Genomic DNA, 18,205 nt, shown 5'->3' on the forward strand with positions numbered 1-18,205 from the left:
AATGCAGTGAAAGGGTTATGAATTTCATTCCTCCTTCACTTGCTGAGCGTCACTCTGAAGCTGGGAGCCGCCCTTGGCGCGTCTCAGGCCGCCCTGGAGTGTGTCCAGGGCAGGAGGACAGGACTGGACCATGAGGTGCGCGGACGGCGGGCAGGGGGCCTGGACTCCAGCGGGGCCCTGGGGTGGTCGCGGTGGGAGGAGCATCGGGAAGGCTGTGCAGCCGGGCGCGCTTCCGGGGCTCACAGGTTTGGGCCGAGCGATTAACAGCAATTCACTGGCACCGCCTCTCGGTGGCCGGCCTTCCGGCTGATTTCCTTAGGATTTAGAAGACGGCTTCCTTTGCTTTCTGGTCCGCGACCTGGCAGCGCCCCAGGACCGCCTCTGCCAGCCCCGCGCTCCCCTCGCGCTCGGGGCCGGCGGCCGACCCCGCCCCTTCCCTCAGGCCCCGCCCCCTGCCTTACCCGCCTCCCGGAGACCCGGACCCCGCCCCCTCGCGGAGCACTGTGGGAGCCGCTTCCCTGGATCCGCGCGTGGCAACGCCGCGGCCGCCGCTCTCCGCGGAGTTACCCAAAGGCCGCTGCCGCCCCGCCGCCCTCGCCGTCGCCCTGGTCCTCTCGCCGCGAGGTAAGAGAGGGGCCGCGGGGAGGGGGGGCGCGGGTGCCCGCTGCCCTCGGAGGGGGCCGTCGGGGGGGCGTGGAGGGCCCAGCCCCCTCTCCGCCCGTCCCGGCCCGCCGCCGCGCGCGGCCCTCGCGCCTCCGACCCAAGCTCGTGCCGCGAAGCCCCGAAACCCCCGGGAGAGGCTCGGTCAGTGACGCGGGCGCGAGCTCGGCCTCCCCTTCGCACAGGGGCATCCCCGGGGAGGGCGGACGTCGGTGCCGACTCCAGGGGCCGAGCCCGCCGCGCAGTGTGAGGGTCCCGGCCCTCGGTCAGGACCCCGCGGCGCGTCTGGAGAGGGTCCTTTGAACCGGGATCCGGAACGCCCCTCCCAGCCTGTCAGCTGGGGAACCCGTTTTGGCCTGGTTACCGCCAGCAGAGAGGGTCTCCAGTTGTGAAAGTTGCTTGCTTCTCCGAAGTCCCTGTAAGCCGAATCGACCTCAGTGGGGCTTGTACTGGGAAGTTCTCACTCAGCGCAGTGGGCCTTACAGTGGGGTCCATGGGCCGAGCAACACTTGGGAACTGGTTAGAAATGCACATTCGGGAGTTCCCGTGTGGCGCAGCGGGTTAAGGACCCCGCGTGGTCACTGCAGCGGTGAGGGGGATGGCAGTCTATATTCTGACCAGCCCTTGGGTTTCTGGTGCACAGCTTTCCATTTGTACACTTCAAACTAAATTACAGATACTAAGCTTGCCCTTGAATATTTGAGTGCATATTAACTATAGTTCAATATTTGCTTATAGTTTTTTTCTTTCAAGAAAAAAGCAAAGAGGAGTCTCCCCGCGGGTGGCCCAGTGAGTTAAGAATCCGACTGCAGCAGCTGTAGTCACTCCTGAGCTGGGGTCCTCCACCCAACGCAGTGGGTAAAGGATCTTTAGTTGCCACAGCTGTGAGTCAAAGCTGTGCCTCGGTCACAGCTGCGGCTTGGATTCAATCCCTGACCTGGGAACTCTCACATGCTGGCAGGCGCAGCCATAAATTTTTGTTTGTTTGTTTTGTTTTTGTTTTTCTAGGACCACACCTGCAGCATATGGAGGTTCCCAGACTAGGGGTCGAATTGGAGCTGTAGCCGCCGGCCTACACCACAGCCACAGCCACGCCAGATCCAAGCCACGTTTGCGACCTACACTGCAGCTCACAGAAACGCCGGATTCTTCACCTGCTGAGCGAGGCCAGGGATCGAACCCACAACCTCATGGTTCTTAGTCGGATTCGTTTCTGCTGCGCCATGACAGAAACTCCAGCAGCCATAAATTTTTAAAAAGAAAAAATTATAAACAATAAAAGAATTTTCAGGTTTGCGTTTACTGAGTTTTCACAAGTGCCTACATCTGTGTAACACAAACGCATGTCAAGATGCAGAACATCTGTCACTTCAGAAAATTCTGTCCTGCCCCTTTCCATTCAGCTCCCACCCTCCGAGATGCAGTCACTGTTGTAATTGTGTTCTGGCCGTAGTTCTGCCTGTTGTAGCGCTTCATGTCAATGAAACCATACATAAGGCACTGCTTTATGTGACGCTTATGATCTCTTGCCTTTTTAATTGTAGCTGTTCTCACCGTTTCCCTGATAATTAGTAATATAATTAGTAATCTTTTCATGTACCTGTTGTCCATCTATATGTCTTATTTGGAAAAATGTCTGTTTAGATTCCCCCCCACCCCATTTTGCCTGCACCTGCAGCATATGGAAGTTTCTGAGCCAGGGATCTGAGCCTCAGCAGTGACTCAAGCTGCTGCAGACACAACGCCATATCCTTAACGTGCTGCGCTACAGAGGGAACTCCACTGCCCATTTTTTAATCAAGTTTTTTTTTATTGCTGTTCTTTTTGGGTTTTTTTCTCCTTTTTAGGGCCGCATATGGAAGCTCCCAGGCTGTGGGTCGAATCAGAGCTACAGCTGCCCGCCTACACCACAGCCACAGCAATGCAGAATCTGAGCCACATCTGTGACCTACACCATAGCTCAGGGCAATGCTGGATCCTTAACCCACTGAATGAGGCCAGGAATTGAACCCGCATCCTCATGGATCCTAATTCAGCTCATTAACCACTGAGCCATGAAGGGAACTCCTTTTGTTGCTGTTGTTGAGCTGTATGAGTGGGGTTTTTTTTTGTTTTTTTGATTTGAAGAGCCGCACCTGCGGCATATGGCGGTTCCTGGGCTGGGGTTGGAATCACAGTTGCAGCTGTAGGCCTATGCCGTAGCAACACCAGATCTGAGCTGATCTGTGACCTACACCAAAGTGTGAAGCAACACCAGATCCTTAATCCTCATGGATGCTATGGGGGGGGGTTCTTAACCCGCTGAGCCACAATGGGAACTTCCATGAGTTCTTTATATGTTTTGGATATGAACCCCTCATCAGATAGTGTTGCCGGAGGCCAGCTCCAGCGGCCAGGGAGTGTACACTCTTTCCCAGAGGAGGGGGACGGACGTCGGCTTTTGCAACGGAGACAGCCTCTTTGTCCCTTCTTTCAGGGCGCCGCACTGCTCACATTTTATTGGCATAAGTGGTAGGTTATATAGACAGTTTTTCACTGCAGATCACATCACGGTGTTAAAAGTACACTGGTTGACTTTTACATGGTACGGCAGCTCTGCATCACGTCCTAACGTCTTTGTCTTAACTAAATTTAGTGAGTACAATTGAAGGGCAGTTAGGTTCAATACATCATGTGGAAAGGAGGAGACTCAGTGCAAATCATCCCGTGGCCAGCCGGGCTCCACAAGTGGAAGGCGTCACGGACACAAGAATTTTGTATTTACAAATCTTGTTTTTAGACTGGTGCTTATCTTTAAAGTGTTACGGCAGGGAGACAGTGTAAGAAAATATAAACCAAATTAACTAGCTATCACTTAAAAGCTTCTATAACTCACAGCTAGGTGTCTTTTGGTCAAGAGTAATATATGTCTAACTTCTATGAACCTCATTAAAATCCTGACTCTAAAGTTTACTGTGTAACTAGTTAGTAGATAAACGCTATATATTAATTAAGTTGGATTTAAATAGGGGAAAGTCCTTTAGGATGAAATTCTTATTATATTACTGTTGTAATTTTGTTAAATCACAAATCACCACAGGAAAATAAGAATGGAAAATAAGAATAATAAGCAAATAATCAGGAAAGACTGAGGAAAACTGAATAACAAATAAAATAGCAGGAAAGACTAGGTCACCTGAGAAACAATCCATGTTTTCCGGCGAAAGCATGGAAACTGCTGTCCCAGGAAAGCCCCAGTTCTTCCGCATCAACATCAAAACGAGAGCCGCATAACCTGAGGCCTGCCCTCGGCTGGTACCACACAGGCAGGCAGGCTTTCATCCTGACCAGAGGCCCACCTTCGGCTTGGACCGTTCAGGTGAGCTCCCTTCCTTGGTTAGGAACCTGCCTTCAGGTTTTTTTGCCATCAGGCAAGGTCCTTTTTTTTTTTGAGTCCCTGTATCTTCTCGGCTCCCCGCAAGATAGATGATTTGCAAATATTTTTTCCCAGTCCATAGGTTGCCTTTTCATGTTGTTGATAGTTGCATTTGCTGTGCAGAAGCCTTTCAGTCTGACAGAGTCCCACTTACCTGTTTCTAGTTCGGTTGCTTTTGCTTTTGGTGTCAAATAGAAAAAAGTATTGCCAAGACCAGTGTTAAGGCTCTTATCGCCTGTGTTTGCTTCTAGGAGTTCCAGGTCCTACGCTCCAGTCTTGCAGCCATTTTGAGTTGATTGCTGTGTATAGTGTATGATAAGGGCCCAGATTTATCCTTTTGCTTGTGATTGTCCAGTTTTCCTGACAGCATTTAGTGGAGAGATGGTCCTTCCTCCATTGTGTGTTCTTGGCTCCTTTGTCGTAAAGTAATTGACCACTTGACCGTGAGTGCATGGGGTCACCTGGGGGCTCTCTCCTCTGCTCCGCTGGTCTGTGGGTCTGCTTTGACACCTAGTTTTACGAATTTGACATGAGAAACGTTTAAGCCATAACTATGTAGAGAGAGGATTTTGACCAGAAAGGTTGTTGGTTATACTTTACTTCAGTAGGAATTCTTTCGTATTCCAAGATTGACAGTGCTGATTTGTCGTAGGTGCATGATGCAGAATGTACACCTGGCGCCCGACACAGACGAGGATGACCTTTACTCCGGTTACAATGACCACAACCCAACCTATGACACCGAGGTAAAAAAAATCGTGGTTTTCTACATCGGCCTTTGCTGACCGGCTGGCTCACGAAAACGTTGGCTTTGAGTATTCTGCTTTTATTACGCTGTAGATGAAGGAACTTGATTAAAAACCTAGGAAAGGGCTCTCACTGAAGACCATGCTGACTTCTAGCCGAGTGATGACTGCAGCAGAAGGGAAGCGGAGGCGTGAAGAAGGGCACCGAGGGGAGTCTGGGCCAGTTGAACACGCCCTGCTCTTGCGCCCGTCGTCCGGATGTGTCCTTTAAAAGACGTGGGTCACTTGAAGTACCTTAAGTCAGCCGTTTGGTTTTGGTTTTTTTTCCTTTTCAGGGCTGTACCTGCGGCACATGGAGGTTCCCGGGCTAGGGGTCGGATCAGAGCAGTAGCCACCGGCCTACACCACAGCCACGCGGGATCCTTAACCCACTGAGAAGGCCTCATCCTTAGGGATGCTAGTCGGATTCATTTCTGCTGTGCTGCAACAGGAACCGTCCAGGTTTTTTTTTTTCTTTTCTTTTTTCTTTTTAATTGTTTGTTTGTTTATTTATTTATTTATTTGTCTTTTTGCCATTTCTTGGGCCGCTCCTGCGGCATATGGAGGTTCCCAGGCTAGGGGTCGAATCGGAGCTGTACCCGCCGGCCTACGCCACAGCCACAGCAACGCGGGATCCGAGCTGTGTCTGCAACCTACACCACAGCTCCCGGCAACGCCGGATCCTTAACCCACTGAGCAAGGGCAGGGACCGAACGCGCAACCTCATGGTTCCTAGTCGGATTCGTTAACCACTGCGCCACGACGGGAACTCCTGTCCAGGGTTTTAGAAGATAATTAACACTGACTGTTTTTTATGTATTGCGTGTGTGTGTGTGTGTGTGTGTGTGTGTGTGTGTGTGTTTCAGTCTTTCTTTGGCATTTTAAAAAAAATTTTTAAAAACTGTAGGTGATTTACATTGTTTTGTCAATTTCTGTTGTACAGCAAAGTGACCCAGTCATGTATGTGTGTATATACACACACACACACATTATTTTTCTCACGTTATCTTTCATCGTGTTCCATCACAGGTGATTGGATATAGTTCCCTGTGCTGCACGTACAGCAGGATGTGTTTATTTTTTAATGATTTCTTTTTAGGAGTTCCCGTCGTGGCGCAGTGGTTAACGACTAGGAACCATAAGGTTTCGGGTTTTGATCGCTGGCTCCACGCAGTGGGTTAAGGATCAGACGTTGCTGTGAGCTGTGGTGTAGGTCGCAGATTCCGCTCTGATTCTGCATTGCAGTGGCTGTGGTGTAGGCCAGCGGCTACAGCTCTGATTTGACCCCTAGCCTGGGAACCTCCATGTGCCATGGGTGCAGCCCTAGAAAAGCCAAAAAAAAAAAAAAGATTTTTAAAAATGATCAGCAAGTAGATTTTTGTAGAAAGTGGATTGAAGTAAATCAGAGGAAAGTATGAGACTTGGACATAAGATGTGTGTGAGGGGCCAGAGCCAGAGATTGTGTTTTTGTTTTTGTTTTGTTTTTTAGGGCCGCACTTGTGGCATGTAGAAGTTCCCAGGTTACGGGTCCAGGTGGAGCTACAGTTGCTGGCCTATGCCACAGCCACAGCCACGCCGGATCCAGACCAAATCTGCGACCTACACCACAGCTCACGGCAAGGGCAGACCCTTAACCCACTAGGTGAGGGTAGGGATCGAACCCCCACATCTTCGTGGATCCTAGTTGGGTCGGTTACCACTGAGCCACAATGGGAGCTCCCAAGGTGGGTGCTTTTGAGAGAGTCTGAAAATGGCATTTTGTGCAGGACAGCTGGGAACACTGGTATCTTGCTCTTGGCTAATGTTCCTTTCCTCAGATTTCCTGGTCAGGAGTCTGCACAGCGTCAGCGCGTTTTAGTTCAGCTGAGGCTTTGGTTTCAGACCGCATCCCGGGAGGACCTGGTGGAGCCTGGGCCAGCTCCGGCCTGAGTCTGACTCCACCCTCCCTGGAGCTGAAAAGGCAGTTCCACTTAGGAAGCAGAAATGGACCGGAAAAGGTGTTCGCCCATTTCTGGGAGAGGATGTTGCCCTTTCTGCCCCAGGGCGAGGCTGGTAGCCCTGCATGTGGAGGGAGAGAGGGGAACGGCCGGGGGTGGGGGCCCATTCTCTGTTCTTACCGCTCCAGCTACTTGGAAGAAAGAACCAGAAAGGCCACATCCTTGTGTACTTGATCTTTTAATCAGGTGTTCGGATAGCGCGCGTTGAAACAGGAGCCGGTGAACTCTTAAGCCCAATGACCAGGCGCTCTTCTCCCTAAAGGTGTCTGTGGAGCGCGAAGGGGTCTGAGGAGAGTCCCCGGGCCTCGCTGCCGTCAGCAGGGGGAGGGAGGGGAGTGACCGAGGGTCGGCAGGGCCAAGGCGCAGAGCTTAAACCATTTTCTCAAAACCGTCCCTTGGTGTTGAATGTGAAATTTGCCTTCTCATTGTAGGAGTTGGAGAATGACACAGCTTTTCAGCAAGCCGTGAGAACTAGCCATGGCAGGAGACCTCCAGTAAGTGAATTTTTTTATTGTGGTAAAAAGCACAACATAAAGTTTACCATCGTAGCTGTTTTTATTTATTTTATTTTATTTTGTCTTTTTTTAGGGCCTTGCGTGCACTTGCGGCATATGGAGGTTCCCAGGCTAGGGGTTGAAATGGAGCTGTAGCCGCCAGCCTACGCCACAGCCACAGCCACGCCAGATCCGAGTCGCATCTGCAACTTAGACCACAGCTCACGGCAACGCCCGATCCGTGACCCACTGAGCAAGGCCAGGGATCGAACCCGCAACCTCATGGTTCCTAGTCGGATTCGTTAACCACGGAGCCATGACGGGAACTCCCGTAACTGTTTTTAAGTGTACGCCTTGTTGCGAAACAGATCTCTAGAACTTTCTGTCTTCCCAGACTGAAGCTCCGTCTCCATTAAACAACCACTGCCATCTCCCTCCCCGGCCCCTGGCACCCGCTCTTCGGCTCTGTGGACTTGACTGCTGTATGGCCTTCGTGTAGCGGAATCCCACAGGGTGTGTCTTTGGGGGCTGGCTTGTGTCCCTCAGCGTCAGGTCCTCCAGGTTCGTCCGAGGTGACTCCTGCGTCAGGGCTTCCTTCCTTTTCGAGTCTGAATAACAGCCCGTTGTACGGATGGACCACATTTTGTTCCCCGATTTGGGTTGCTTCCGCCTCTTTGCTGTTGTGAGTAGTGCTGCTGTTCACGTGGGTGGACAAATATCTTGAGACCCTGTTTTCAGCGCTTTGGCTATACCCCCAGAGACAGGATTGCTGTGTTTTATGGTGATTCTGTTTCTAATTTTCTGAGGGACCGCTATGCTATCTTCCGCTGGTTGCTCCGTTTTACAGTCGCACCACCAGCGCCCAAGTGTGTCAGTTGCTCTGCATCCTCACTAGCACTTGTTATTTGCTCTTTTTTTCATAGTAGCAGTTTTAATGGATATTCGGTGATTCTCATTGTGGTTTTGATTTCCGTTTCTCTGTTCATATGCTTTTGGCAATTTGTGTATCATCTTTGAAGAAATATCTGTTCAAGTCCTGTACTCTTTTTTTAATTGAGTTAATTTTCGTTGTTGTGTTATAGGTGTGCTTTATGTAGGCTGGACTATTAACCCCTTCCTGGTTGTATTGGAGATATTGCAAATATTTTCTCCCATCCTATAGCTTTCTTTTTTTTATTCTGTTGATTGGATCCTTTGATACACAAAAGTTTTTATATTTGTTGGAATGCCATTTGTCTGTTTTAGCTTTTATTGGCCCTGCTTTTTGGTGTCATACCCACGACATCATTACTGAATCCAATGCCGTGAAAATTATCCCTATGTTTTTTCCTAGGAGTTTTATCGTTTTGGGTCCTCCATTTGGCCCTTTAATCTATTTTGAGTTCATTTTGGTGTATGGCGTAAAGTTAAGGGTCTCGTTTCATTCTTGGCTGTGTGGATGTCCAGTTTTCTCAGCCCCGTTCGGGAGAGACTGACCTTTCCCCGTTGAGTGGTCGCGGCACCTTGTTGAAAATCTTTAGACCTTGTAAGCTTTTCCGGGCTCTTGGTTCATTACATTGGTCTCTTGTCACCTTAGTGCCGGCGCCGCGGTGTTTCCGAGTCAGTAGCTTTATGATGCGTTTTGAAATCAGGACGTGTGAGTCCCCCAACTTTGTCTTTTTCACAAATTTTTGTCTATTCAGGGTCTCTTGAGATTCCAGATGAAGTTTTCTTATTTATTTATTTGTCTTTTCTCTTTTTAGGGCCGTACCCACGGCATATGGAGGTTCGCGGGCGAAGGGTCCAATCAGAGCTGCAGATCCTGGCCTACGCCACAGCCACGGCGACGCGGGATCCGAGCCGCGTCTGCGACCTACACCACAGCTCACGGCAGCGCCGGATCCTAGACCCCCCGAGCGAGGTCAGGGATCAAACCTGTGTCCTCACGGATACCAGCCAGATTCGTTTCTGCCGAGCCGCGCTGGGAACTCTAATTTATGAAGTTACATGAATACTGACACTTTAAAACATTGAGGGTTAAGTTACAAGTTATTTCTCTCTTGGATTAACGACCCTCCATTCATCTTCCACCGGTACGTAAATGGCTAGAGTGATTTTTTTTCATTATTAAAATTGTTGGAGATCTCTCAAGTCCCATTTGTTAATTTTTGTTTTTATTGTCATTAGTCCAGGAGATGATCTGAGAAGGTATTGCTGTGGTTCATGTCAGAGAGTGTTTGGCCATGTTTTCCTCTAAGAGTTCTATAGTATCTGCTCTTGTATTTAGGTCTTTAATCCATTCTGAGTTTATTTTTGTGTATGCTCTTAGGAAGTGTTCTAATTTCATTTTTTACAAGTGGCTGTCCAGTCTTCCCAGCACCACTTATCCAAGGCACTGTCTTTTCTCCATAGTGTATTGCTGCCTCCTTTGGCGGCTTTGCAGTCAGGGATCTGGCATTGTCACTGCTGTGCCTTGGGTCATTGCTGTGGCAAGGGTTCGATCCCTAGCCCAGGAACTTCCGTATGCCTCTGGCACAGCCAAAGAAACAAACGAATAAATACAAATAACTTTTTTTACACGTCATGCAGAGGGGACTCTTGCCTCCCACAGTGCATGAAACCTGCCAAGCCTCGTTTGGAGTTGGAAATACACGAGCTCGGCCCTGAGGGGAGAGTGACGTCTAGAGCACTCTGGCACTGCTGTTCTGTGCCTGATACTCGTTTTTAAAAACTGCTTCATCCCATCTGCCCACGGCCATGGGACAGTGGTTCTTGGTACCCACCCTCTCCCCTGCCCCCTTGGGGCACTCTGGGCCGGGAGAGATTTTTGGTTGTCACACAAACTGGGCGGATGCCACTGGCATCTGGTGGGTAGTGGGCAGAGATGCTGCTAAACATCATAGGATGCACACAGCAGCCCCACGGGAAAGAAGTGCCTGCCAAAGAGGGGACATGATGTGACGGAGGCCGCCTTGCTCTTAGCTCCCCGCACTGCGTCCCTCTCTCCCTCTCCTCCCCGCCGCACGTGTTCTCTAACGAAAGTGAAAGATCCGCATGAAACCACTTAATGCGGACGGGCTCTAGGGAGTAGCTGCCCGTCGTGTGTGAAGGTGACCCTGCGGTGGGAGTGTTCGCTGCAGTGCCTGCGGCCGGCTCTGCTGTTGGACACAGGCCTCCCCCAGGGACAAGGCCGGCCTCGCCCCTCGCAGCTGGGAAACCGCCTTGGCGTCGGGCCTCATTGGAAAGGACTCACAGAACTCATTGAAACCTAGTATGCTGGGGGAGTTCCTGTCGTGGCTCAGTGGAAGTGAAGCTGAGTAGCATCCATGAGGTCGCAGGTTCGATCCCTGACCTCACTCAGTGGGTTAAGGATCCCACGTGGCTGTGGCTGTGGCTGTGACATAAGCCGGCAGCTACAGCTCCGATTCAACCCCTAGCCTAGGAACCTCCGTATGCCGAGGGTGCGGGCCCAAAAAGACAGCAACAAAAATCTGGTGTACTGAAGTTCCCGCTGTGGCTCAGCAGGTTAAGAACCTGGCAGAGGGTTCGATCCCTGGCCTCGCGCAGGATTTGACGTTGCTGTGAGGTGTGGTGTGGGTCCCAGACACGGCCCGGACCCCATGTTGCTGTGGCTGTGGTGCAGGCCAGTAACTGCAGCTCCGATTCGCCCCCTAGCCTGGGAAGTTTCATGTGTCACAGGTGCGGCCCTAAAAAGCAGAAAGAAATCTAGGGTACTGATGATTTATTGTACAGGGGGGTGGGGGGTGGGTGCAGGTTAAAATCTGCCAAGAGAAGAGAGAGAGGGCAGAGCTGCTGGTCGTCCTCCCCTTTGGATCCCCGCCTGACGCCGGCCTCTCCAGGCGCTGTGTGGTCACCGTCCTTACGGGGTTCTGCCAGCATGACGCACCCCACAACTTTGGGATCCAGAGTTCCTTTGCTCTCCCTGGCACCCTGTCTGCCTGGCTGCCCTTTAGTTTCCAGCCCCTCGTGGATGCTCGTCGGGTTTGTTTCCGCTGAGCAGCAGTGGGAACTCCCACTCTATTTTAATTTTAAGGTTACTTTCATTGGAGAAAGAAAAATCGTATGTCGAATTCTTCCACGAGGCTAAGGATGACAGGACATTCAGCCTTTCGAGGAGGCAAAGCGTCGTATTCATTGTTCTTTTATGGTGCTCTGCAAATCCTTATCCCACGACTTAGTTAATAAGCACAGCTCTGCAGTTTAGCGATTTCCGGTATCAGACAGGTGATCATTTTGCCAGGCTGGCCCTTCGTTGGTATTTAGAAATGACTTCAGGAGTTCCTGTGGTGGTGCAGGGGTTAACAAATCCGACTAGGAACCATGAGGTTGCGGGTTCGGTCCCTGCCCTCGCTCCGTGGGTTAAGGATCGGGTGTTGCCGTGAGCTGTGGTGTAGGCTGCAGACGCGGTTCGGGTCCCGAGTTGCTGTGGCTGTGGTGTAGGCTGGCAGCTACAGCTCTGGTTAGACCCTTGGCCTGGGAACCTCCATATGCCGCAGGAGCAGCCCTAGAAAAGGCAAAAAGACAAAAAAGAAAAAGAAAAAAGAAATGACTTCAGAGGCCCTCAGGTCACAGACGAGGCAAGGGCTGGGAGCCCGCCTGTAACTGAGCACGGGCCTCCACTCCTGTCAGACGGAATTTGCATCACACTTGCTAAGTGTCCTAAATGGGAGAACACTGCGCACCTTTTGTGTGAGGGCAGCTAAGCTCGCTTAAGAGGGCGAGTTGCAGCTTGCTCCCAGGCCCTGAGCGGAGAGCATACAACAGACACAAATAGAAACTCCAGAGAATACTGCAGGGAGTCAGTCGTAAAAAGAGTATAAATTGAACCACAAAGGGCGGTTATTTCTCACTAGGTGGGACAATCAGAAGAGGCTGCTCAGAAGGCAAATTAATAGTTGAATATTCAGGAACGTATAGAGTTAGGATGGACCCTGAGGTCGAGGAACCGCATTGTGGGCGAGGCTGCAGCGGGAATAACGGCGAGAGAGGAGCCGCTCTCCCTAAAGCCCGAAGAACAGGCCTCGGCATTGCTGGGCAGGTGGAGTGGTGGTCTCTCTGCTTCAGTTTGTCCTCACAGGAAACATCGCAGAAACGCACGTCTTTCCTGTGCATGGCTTTCCGAGGCCTGTTCTCTGTCACTTAGGTCAAGTTTACTCAAAGGTTTGTTCAGTTGTTCTTTTCACTTTTTTGGGGTGGGGACTACTGTGCTGTCATCAGAATTGTTATGTTTTTGTGTTAAATTGAGCCTTTTATTGTTATGACATGTCCTTCTATCTCTAGTAATGCTGGGGTTGGTTGGTTTGTTTTTTAAGGACCGCACCTGTGGCATCTGGAGGTTCCCAGGTTAGGGCTCATATGGGAGCTGCAGCTGCCAGCCTACCCCACAGCCACAGCAACGAAGGCTCCCCGACCCTCTGAGCAAGGCTGGGGATGGACCCCACATCCTCGTGGATACTTGTTGGCTTCGTTTCCACTGCACCACAACAGGAACTCCTCAAGTGTATTTTGTGGAGTTCCTGCTGTGGTGCAGCTGGTTAAGGATCTGGAGTTGTCTCTGCAGTGCCCTGGGTTGCTGCCGAGGCACAGGTTCAGTCCCTGGCCTGACACCATGGATGAAGGACCTGGCCTTGTTACAGCTGAGCCATAGGTTACAGCTTCGAATTGGATTCATTCCCTGGCCTGGGCACTTCCGTATGTGGTGGCTGTATTAGCAGCATGAACAGAGTTCTGGGTTTGTTTGCTTTTTGAATACTGTCAGGTAATCTTACTCTTTTAGTATTTAGTCTATTTACACTTCATGAAATTACCGATTTGGTTTAAATTTATTGTCCTAGTATTTGCTTTTTGTTCTTTCCTGCCTCTGTTATGTTTCATTTTCTCTCCTTTCTTCTGTTCTTTTGTTTTTATTATTCCATTTCTCCCTCTGTTACCTTGGAAACTTACATTCTTTAGCCATTCTTTCAGTGTTGCCTTAAAGATTATAATACTCATCTTTAACTTAGAAAAGTCTAGTCTAATTTTTTTTGTCTTTTTAGGGCTGCACCCGTGACATGTGGAGGTTCCCAGGCCAGGGGTCGAATAGGAGCACTAGTTGCTGGCCTACACCACAGCCACAGCAACGGGGGATCTGAGCCGCCTCTGTGATCTACACCACAGCTCACGGCAATGCCGGATCCTTAACCCACTGAGTGAGGCTAGGGATCGAACCCGCAGCCTCATGGTTCCTAGTTGGATTCGTTTCTGCTGCGCCACTGCAGGAACTCCTAGTGTAATTTTTTTTTTTTTTTTTTACTACATCCTGAGTTATGCCAGACTTTTGCATTATTTTCAGCTATTCTTTAGTTGTAGGATTTCCATTTATTTGTATGGTTTCCAGTTCTGTACTGAAGTGTCAGTCTTGTCTTTTCATCCGTTGTCCACACTGAGCATGGCTGTGCAAACATCTGTGTCTGGTGTTTCCATTAGGTTCCCCGCCTGCATGTCTATCCATTGTGTTTCTCTTGGGTTTTGCTTGGGTTGCCTTGCTCCTGTGTATGTGTCTGGTTGCTTTAGATTGAGTGCCAGACCTTGTAGCTGAAGATTTTTAGAGATAATTGAAGGTTGCATGTCTGTACTGTCTACTGTGATAACCACTAGCCACATGTGGCTGCTTATGTTTAAGTCATTTAAAAGGAAGTAAAGTTTTCAAATTGAGGTCCTATTGCAATCAGCCACATTTCTGAGGCGCAGCAGCCACGTGTGGCTAGTGGCCACCTTATCAGGACGCTTAGCCTTCACTGGAGAGAACTTCCTTGGGCTCATCCTTGCAGAGACGCTCGGAGTCCTGAATCACCCTAACCCAGTGGAGTTTGAGGTGATTCTCAGCTGGGCTCAGGTGTTGTGGGGGCAGGTGTCCCTCTGACTTACCTTCTATTCTGAGTGTAGCCTTTTGAGGTCACTGTCTGTGGCCTGGAGAGTCACCAGGGCTTTATCTCTTCAGGCTCGGGAGCCTGGAACAAGCTCCATTCAGCCTCACAGCTGGGCCTTTGGGGTTAGCAGGTGCCTCTGAGCAGCCCAGGTGTGCTCACTGCACCTGCCTCCCCTTTTTGCCTCATTCTGAGACCTGGTAATTCCTCTCAGCTTTGGCGGTTCTCTAATATATCCAGACTGACTTTTCACAAAAATATTTTCATCCTCAGCTGACCTTGGTTGTTCTTAGTGGGGAGTTTACAGAGCTTCCTGGTGGCTCAGGGGGCTAGGGATCCAGCATGGTCACTGCTGTGGGACAGGTTCAGTCGTGGCCTGGGAACTTATGCATGCTGCAGGTGCAGCCAAAAACAAACAGACAAACAAAAAGTAGTCCATCAAGCCAGAGACACTAGGAATTGTTGTATTTTTTGTTAATGTAAATTGTTGTATGTTTGTGTTAACTCTCCTCGTATTGATGTTTTAATTAAATATTTAAGACAGTTAAGCCTCCAAATGAACATGTTTCACTGACATGGTCCTATTTGATTCCCATATACTTTGTATCTTTATTTCAAAGATGAGAAAAATTTAGCTTCCAAGAGAGTTAAAAAACACAGCTCGTAGAAGGAGAACTGAGGCTCAAGCCCAGGTTCCCTGATTCCACGTGCCGGGTCTGTTGCTAGGTCGTCTGTGGCAGTGAGAGGCATACGAAGACACATCTGTCTCCCTGGCACCTCGGGTCATTCCAGAGTCCCTTTTCCCCTTTCAATGAATAAAGAGTACTTAAAAAACCTGAGCTCCTTAATATTTAGGATCATTTAAAAGAAATGATTTTAAGAGTTCCCTGGTGGCTCAGCAGGTTAAGGATATGGTGGTGGTACTGCTGTGACACGGGTTTGACCCTGGCCTGGGAATTTCCACACACCACAGGTGTGGCCGAAAATTAAAAAACAAATACATAAAATACATTGTTTCAAATACTATATTAGTATTTCTCTATGGGTGAGTCTGTATTTTCCATTTCTTTTCCCGTTTTCTGTTATATAACTTAATCCGAATTCTATTAACTATGTTTTTTTCCTCCCCAAGATAACCGCTAAAATACCGAGCACAGCAGTTGCTAGACCCGTAGCTACTGGATGTGGGGTAGGTTTTCTTAAGCTGAGGATGTGAAGATGCCTTTTCTCATATGTAAGTTCACTTTAGGCATTTGCCTCTGAGTAAGTTTGGCTACCTTTCAGCCCATGACCCAGATAGAGTTTCCATTTTCGATAGTGATCAATGTTAAAAATTGTTGATTAATAGCTTTGAATATTAGCCATTTTGGTTAGAAATACAACAGAAAATATTTTATTATCCTTTCCTATCTGTAAACCTCATGTTTGTTGGTTCACTTCGTTTTCTATATAATATAACCAAGTGTCACGTGTATTCCGTGTGTTTATGTGAAGTTAGGTGTTGTATAAATGTAATGTTCATAAATTTTTAAAAACTTACTAATTAATACCTGAAAACAATTAAGAAAGATTTCAGAGGTATATACTTTGGTCTTGCATTTATTTGAGATCGTTGGAGGACAGATGCTACATAAAAGTCCAAAAGGAATGTTTTGTAAATCTTGCCTGGATTACCTACCATGTGGATAGTTCAGCTTACATGTCATCATAAAAGGATAGGAGGAAGATGGCAGAGTGAGATGAAATAGCATCTCCTAGTCTTTATGAAAATATTTCTTAGGGTCATAAGATGGCTTCAGAACCTAGAGGTCCCAGGCGGTTGTCACTTTGTATGAGCCGAGAAAGGGGTCCCGCATGTCCTGTAACGGTGTATCGTGCGAAACACACCTTTGTTGATCCGCCAAGCAGGTGTCACTCATAAGTTTGGTTTTGGTGCTGTTTGAGAAGGGGAGGCGTGAGCTTTTCTGTGCAGGGCCAGGCCTTTCGGCTCTGTGGGCCCCAGCTTTGCATTCGCAGAGCAGCAGCGCGGACAGCGTGCAGACAAATGGGCTGTGGCTGTGCCCCAGTCTGGGTTTATACACAAAGGCCGGGGGTTGTAGTTTCCTGACAGCTGTTTCACAGTTTATGTACTCAGTTGATAAATGAAAGAAAAAAAAATAGGTTTAGGTTTGCTCGCCCATAGAATGAAGGAAAGAAAGTTAGAGAACTTTTCTACCTTGGCTTGTAAAATTAAATGGAGGCGTTTGGGGGAATCGTTTTAACGTAGTTTTTTCTTTACTAGTCCAAGACCTCCCTGGCGTCGTCAATGGGAAGACCCGGGACAGGGGCTCTCCAGGTACCTCCGTCCTGTGGGGTTCGTCGCGGGCCTTTCTTGTGACTTAGAACATTGTTGCCAACGTGTTGTCGAGAAGATGGTACTTAGGGGACCCCATTCTTTACAGTGTGGGCTAAGGTTTGACATCGTGGCAGCCGGGTGTGTGTGTGTTTGCTCAGGTCTCTCAGGAAGCCCCGCCGGGGGTGGACCTGGGCCTGGCAGTTGGTTTGCTGCTGTGACGTCCTCTGGGGCCCCGGTCCCTGCTGTCCCTCCCCCCGGTTTCGGTGGCTTCCCTCATGGGCGTGGAGGAGACCCGCCAGAAGTAGGGGAGTAGCCGGCGGGGGAGCAAACAAGGGACTCTCTGAAACCCACCGGGGTGTTTTTCGTTTCAAACCGGGAGTGGGTGCAGCTAAGGGAAGGGAGTGGAGGGTGCAGGGCGGGCCTGGCGCGGGCAGGGCCGCGGCGGAGGCGGGAGGAGGAGCCGGTCGCGATGCAACGTCCTCGCGAAGCGGGGGCTCCGTTCAGACGCGCTCGCGTGCGGGGCACTGAGTCAGCGGGGGTCTTACGAGGGCTCTTCACACGACTCTCGTGTCCTAAGGACGGAGTGACCAGACCCATGACGGCCGTGCGAGCAGCCGGATTTACCAAGGCGGCGTTGAGAGGTTTGTTACATTATTTCTGCCCATGTGTTTTTTCAGATCTTTTAATTTTTCAATGTATAAATATCACCGTTTTCAATAAACTCCAACATGCCATTGAGTATTTTAGGTACCATTAAGAAAGGAGAGGAGTGCACGGCGGGTCATGAATCCAGCGTTGTCACTGCAGCGGCTTGGGTCACTGCTGTGGCACGGGTTCGAGTCCTAGCCCAGGAACTTCCATATGCTGCAGGTGTGGCAAAAAAAAAAAAAAGAAAGAAAGAAAGAAAAAAGAAAGGAAAGGGGTGATATAAGCGTTTTGCATCCCAGTGGAGATGGTTGTTACACTGGCATGTAATCTGTGACAGTATACCGGCTGGCACATTTAAAATGTTTGTACGTTTGTGAGTTAGAGCTCAATTTAAAGACTTAAAGGTGAAAATAGTACTTAAATGTCAGTTAAATAATAATTTTAAAATAAAATTATTGTGACAAAAACGAATGTTTATTGTACCAATAATGGAAAACGAAGGAGCCAACACCAGGTTATTCCTCACAGGATTGATAATTTCGAATTCACAGTGGGGAGAAAGAAGTGCTGGGAGAGGACCTTATTTTGGGTTTCACTTGGTAACACAGGTTTTTGTTTTGTTTTTTGCCCTTTTAGGGCCACACCCACGGCATATGGAGGTTCCCAGCCTAGGGGTCTCATCGGAGCTGTAGCCCCTGGCCTACACCACAGCCACAGCAACTCGGGATCCTGAACCCACCGAACGAGGCCAGGGATCGAGCCTGCATCCCGATGGATACTAGTCAGGTTCATTATTGCTCAGCCACACTGGGAGCTCCCAGGGCCCAGTTTCATCTGCCTGGTTTATGTGTGTTGAACACCTCACCAGTTTCTCAGTGGACAGGATATTTACGTGAACGTAACCAGTGTGCTCTCCACCGAAGGAGTGGGGAAGTTAATGATGGCGCAGCGTCTCCCCTTTCCTTC

At 49.5% G+C, this 18,205-nt stretch overlaps 1 protein-coding gene across 5 annotated transcripts in view; it reads left to right on the plus strand.

Annotated features, from left to right (window-relative positions):
- Positions 1 to 486: 486 nt before the first annotated feature.
- Positions 487 to 18,205, plus strand: part of IFT88 (intraflagellar transport 88) — a 77,721-nt gene continuing 60,002 nt past the window's right edge. For 2 of the 5 annotated variants that reach the window (XR_007131375.1, XR_007131376.1), the window contains exons 1-6: positions 487 to 624; positions 4,728 to 4,821; positions 7,289 to 7,351; positions 15,389 to 15,445; positions 16,538 to 16,591; positions 17,169 to 17,232. Coding sequence is in view for 3 of the 5 variants with exons in the window: in XM_047755709.1 (XP_047611665.1) it covers positions 4,732 to 4,821; positions 7,289 to 7,351; positions 15,389 to 15,445; positions 16,538 to 16,591; positions 17,169 to 17,232 (328 nt within the window). In the remaining 2 variants the exon portion in view is untranslated. The other 3 variants (XM_047755709.1, XM_047755710.1, XM_047755711.1) reach the window with 2 other exon arrangements.

The sequence above is a fragment of the Phacochoerus africanus genome, chromosome 13 (genome assembly GCF_016906955.1).
Source record: "Phacochoerus africanus isolate WHEZ1 chromosome 13, ROS_Pafr_v1, whole genome shotgun sequence".
Taxonomy (NCBI): domain Eukaryota; kingdom Metazoa; phylum Chordata; class Mammalia; order Artiodactyla; family Suidae; genus Phacochoerus; species Phacochoerus africanus.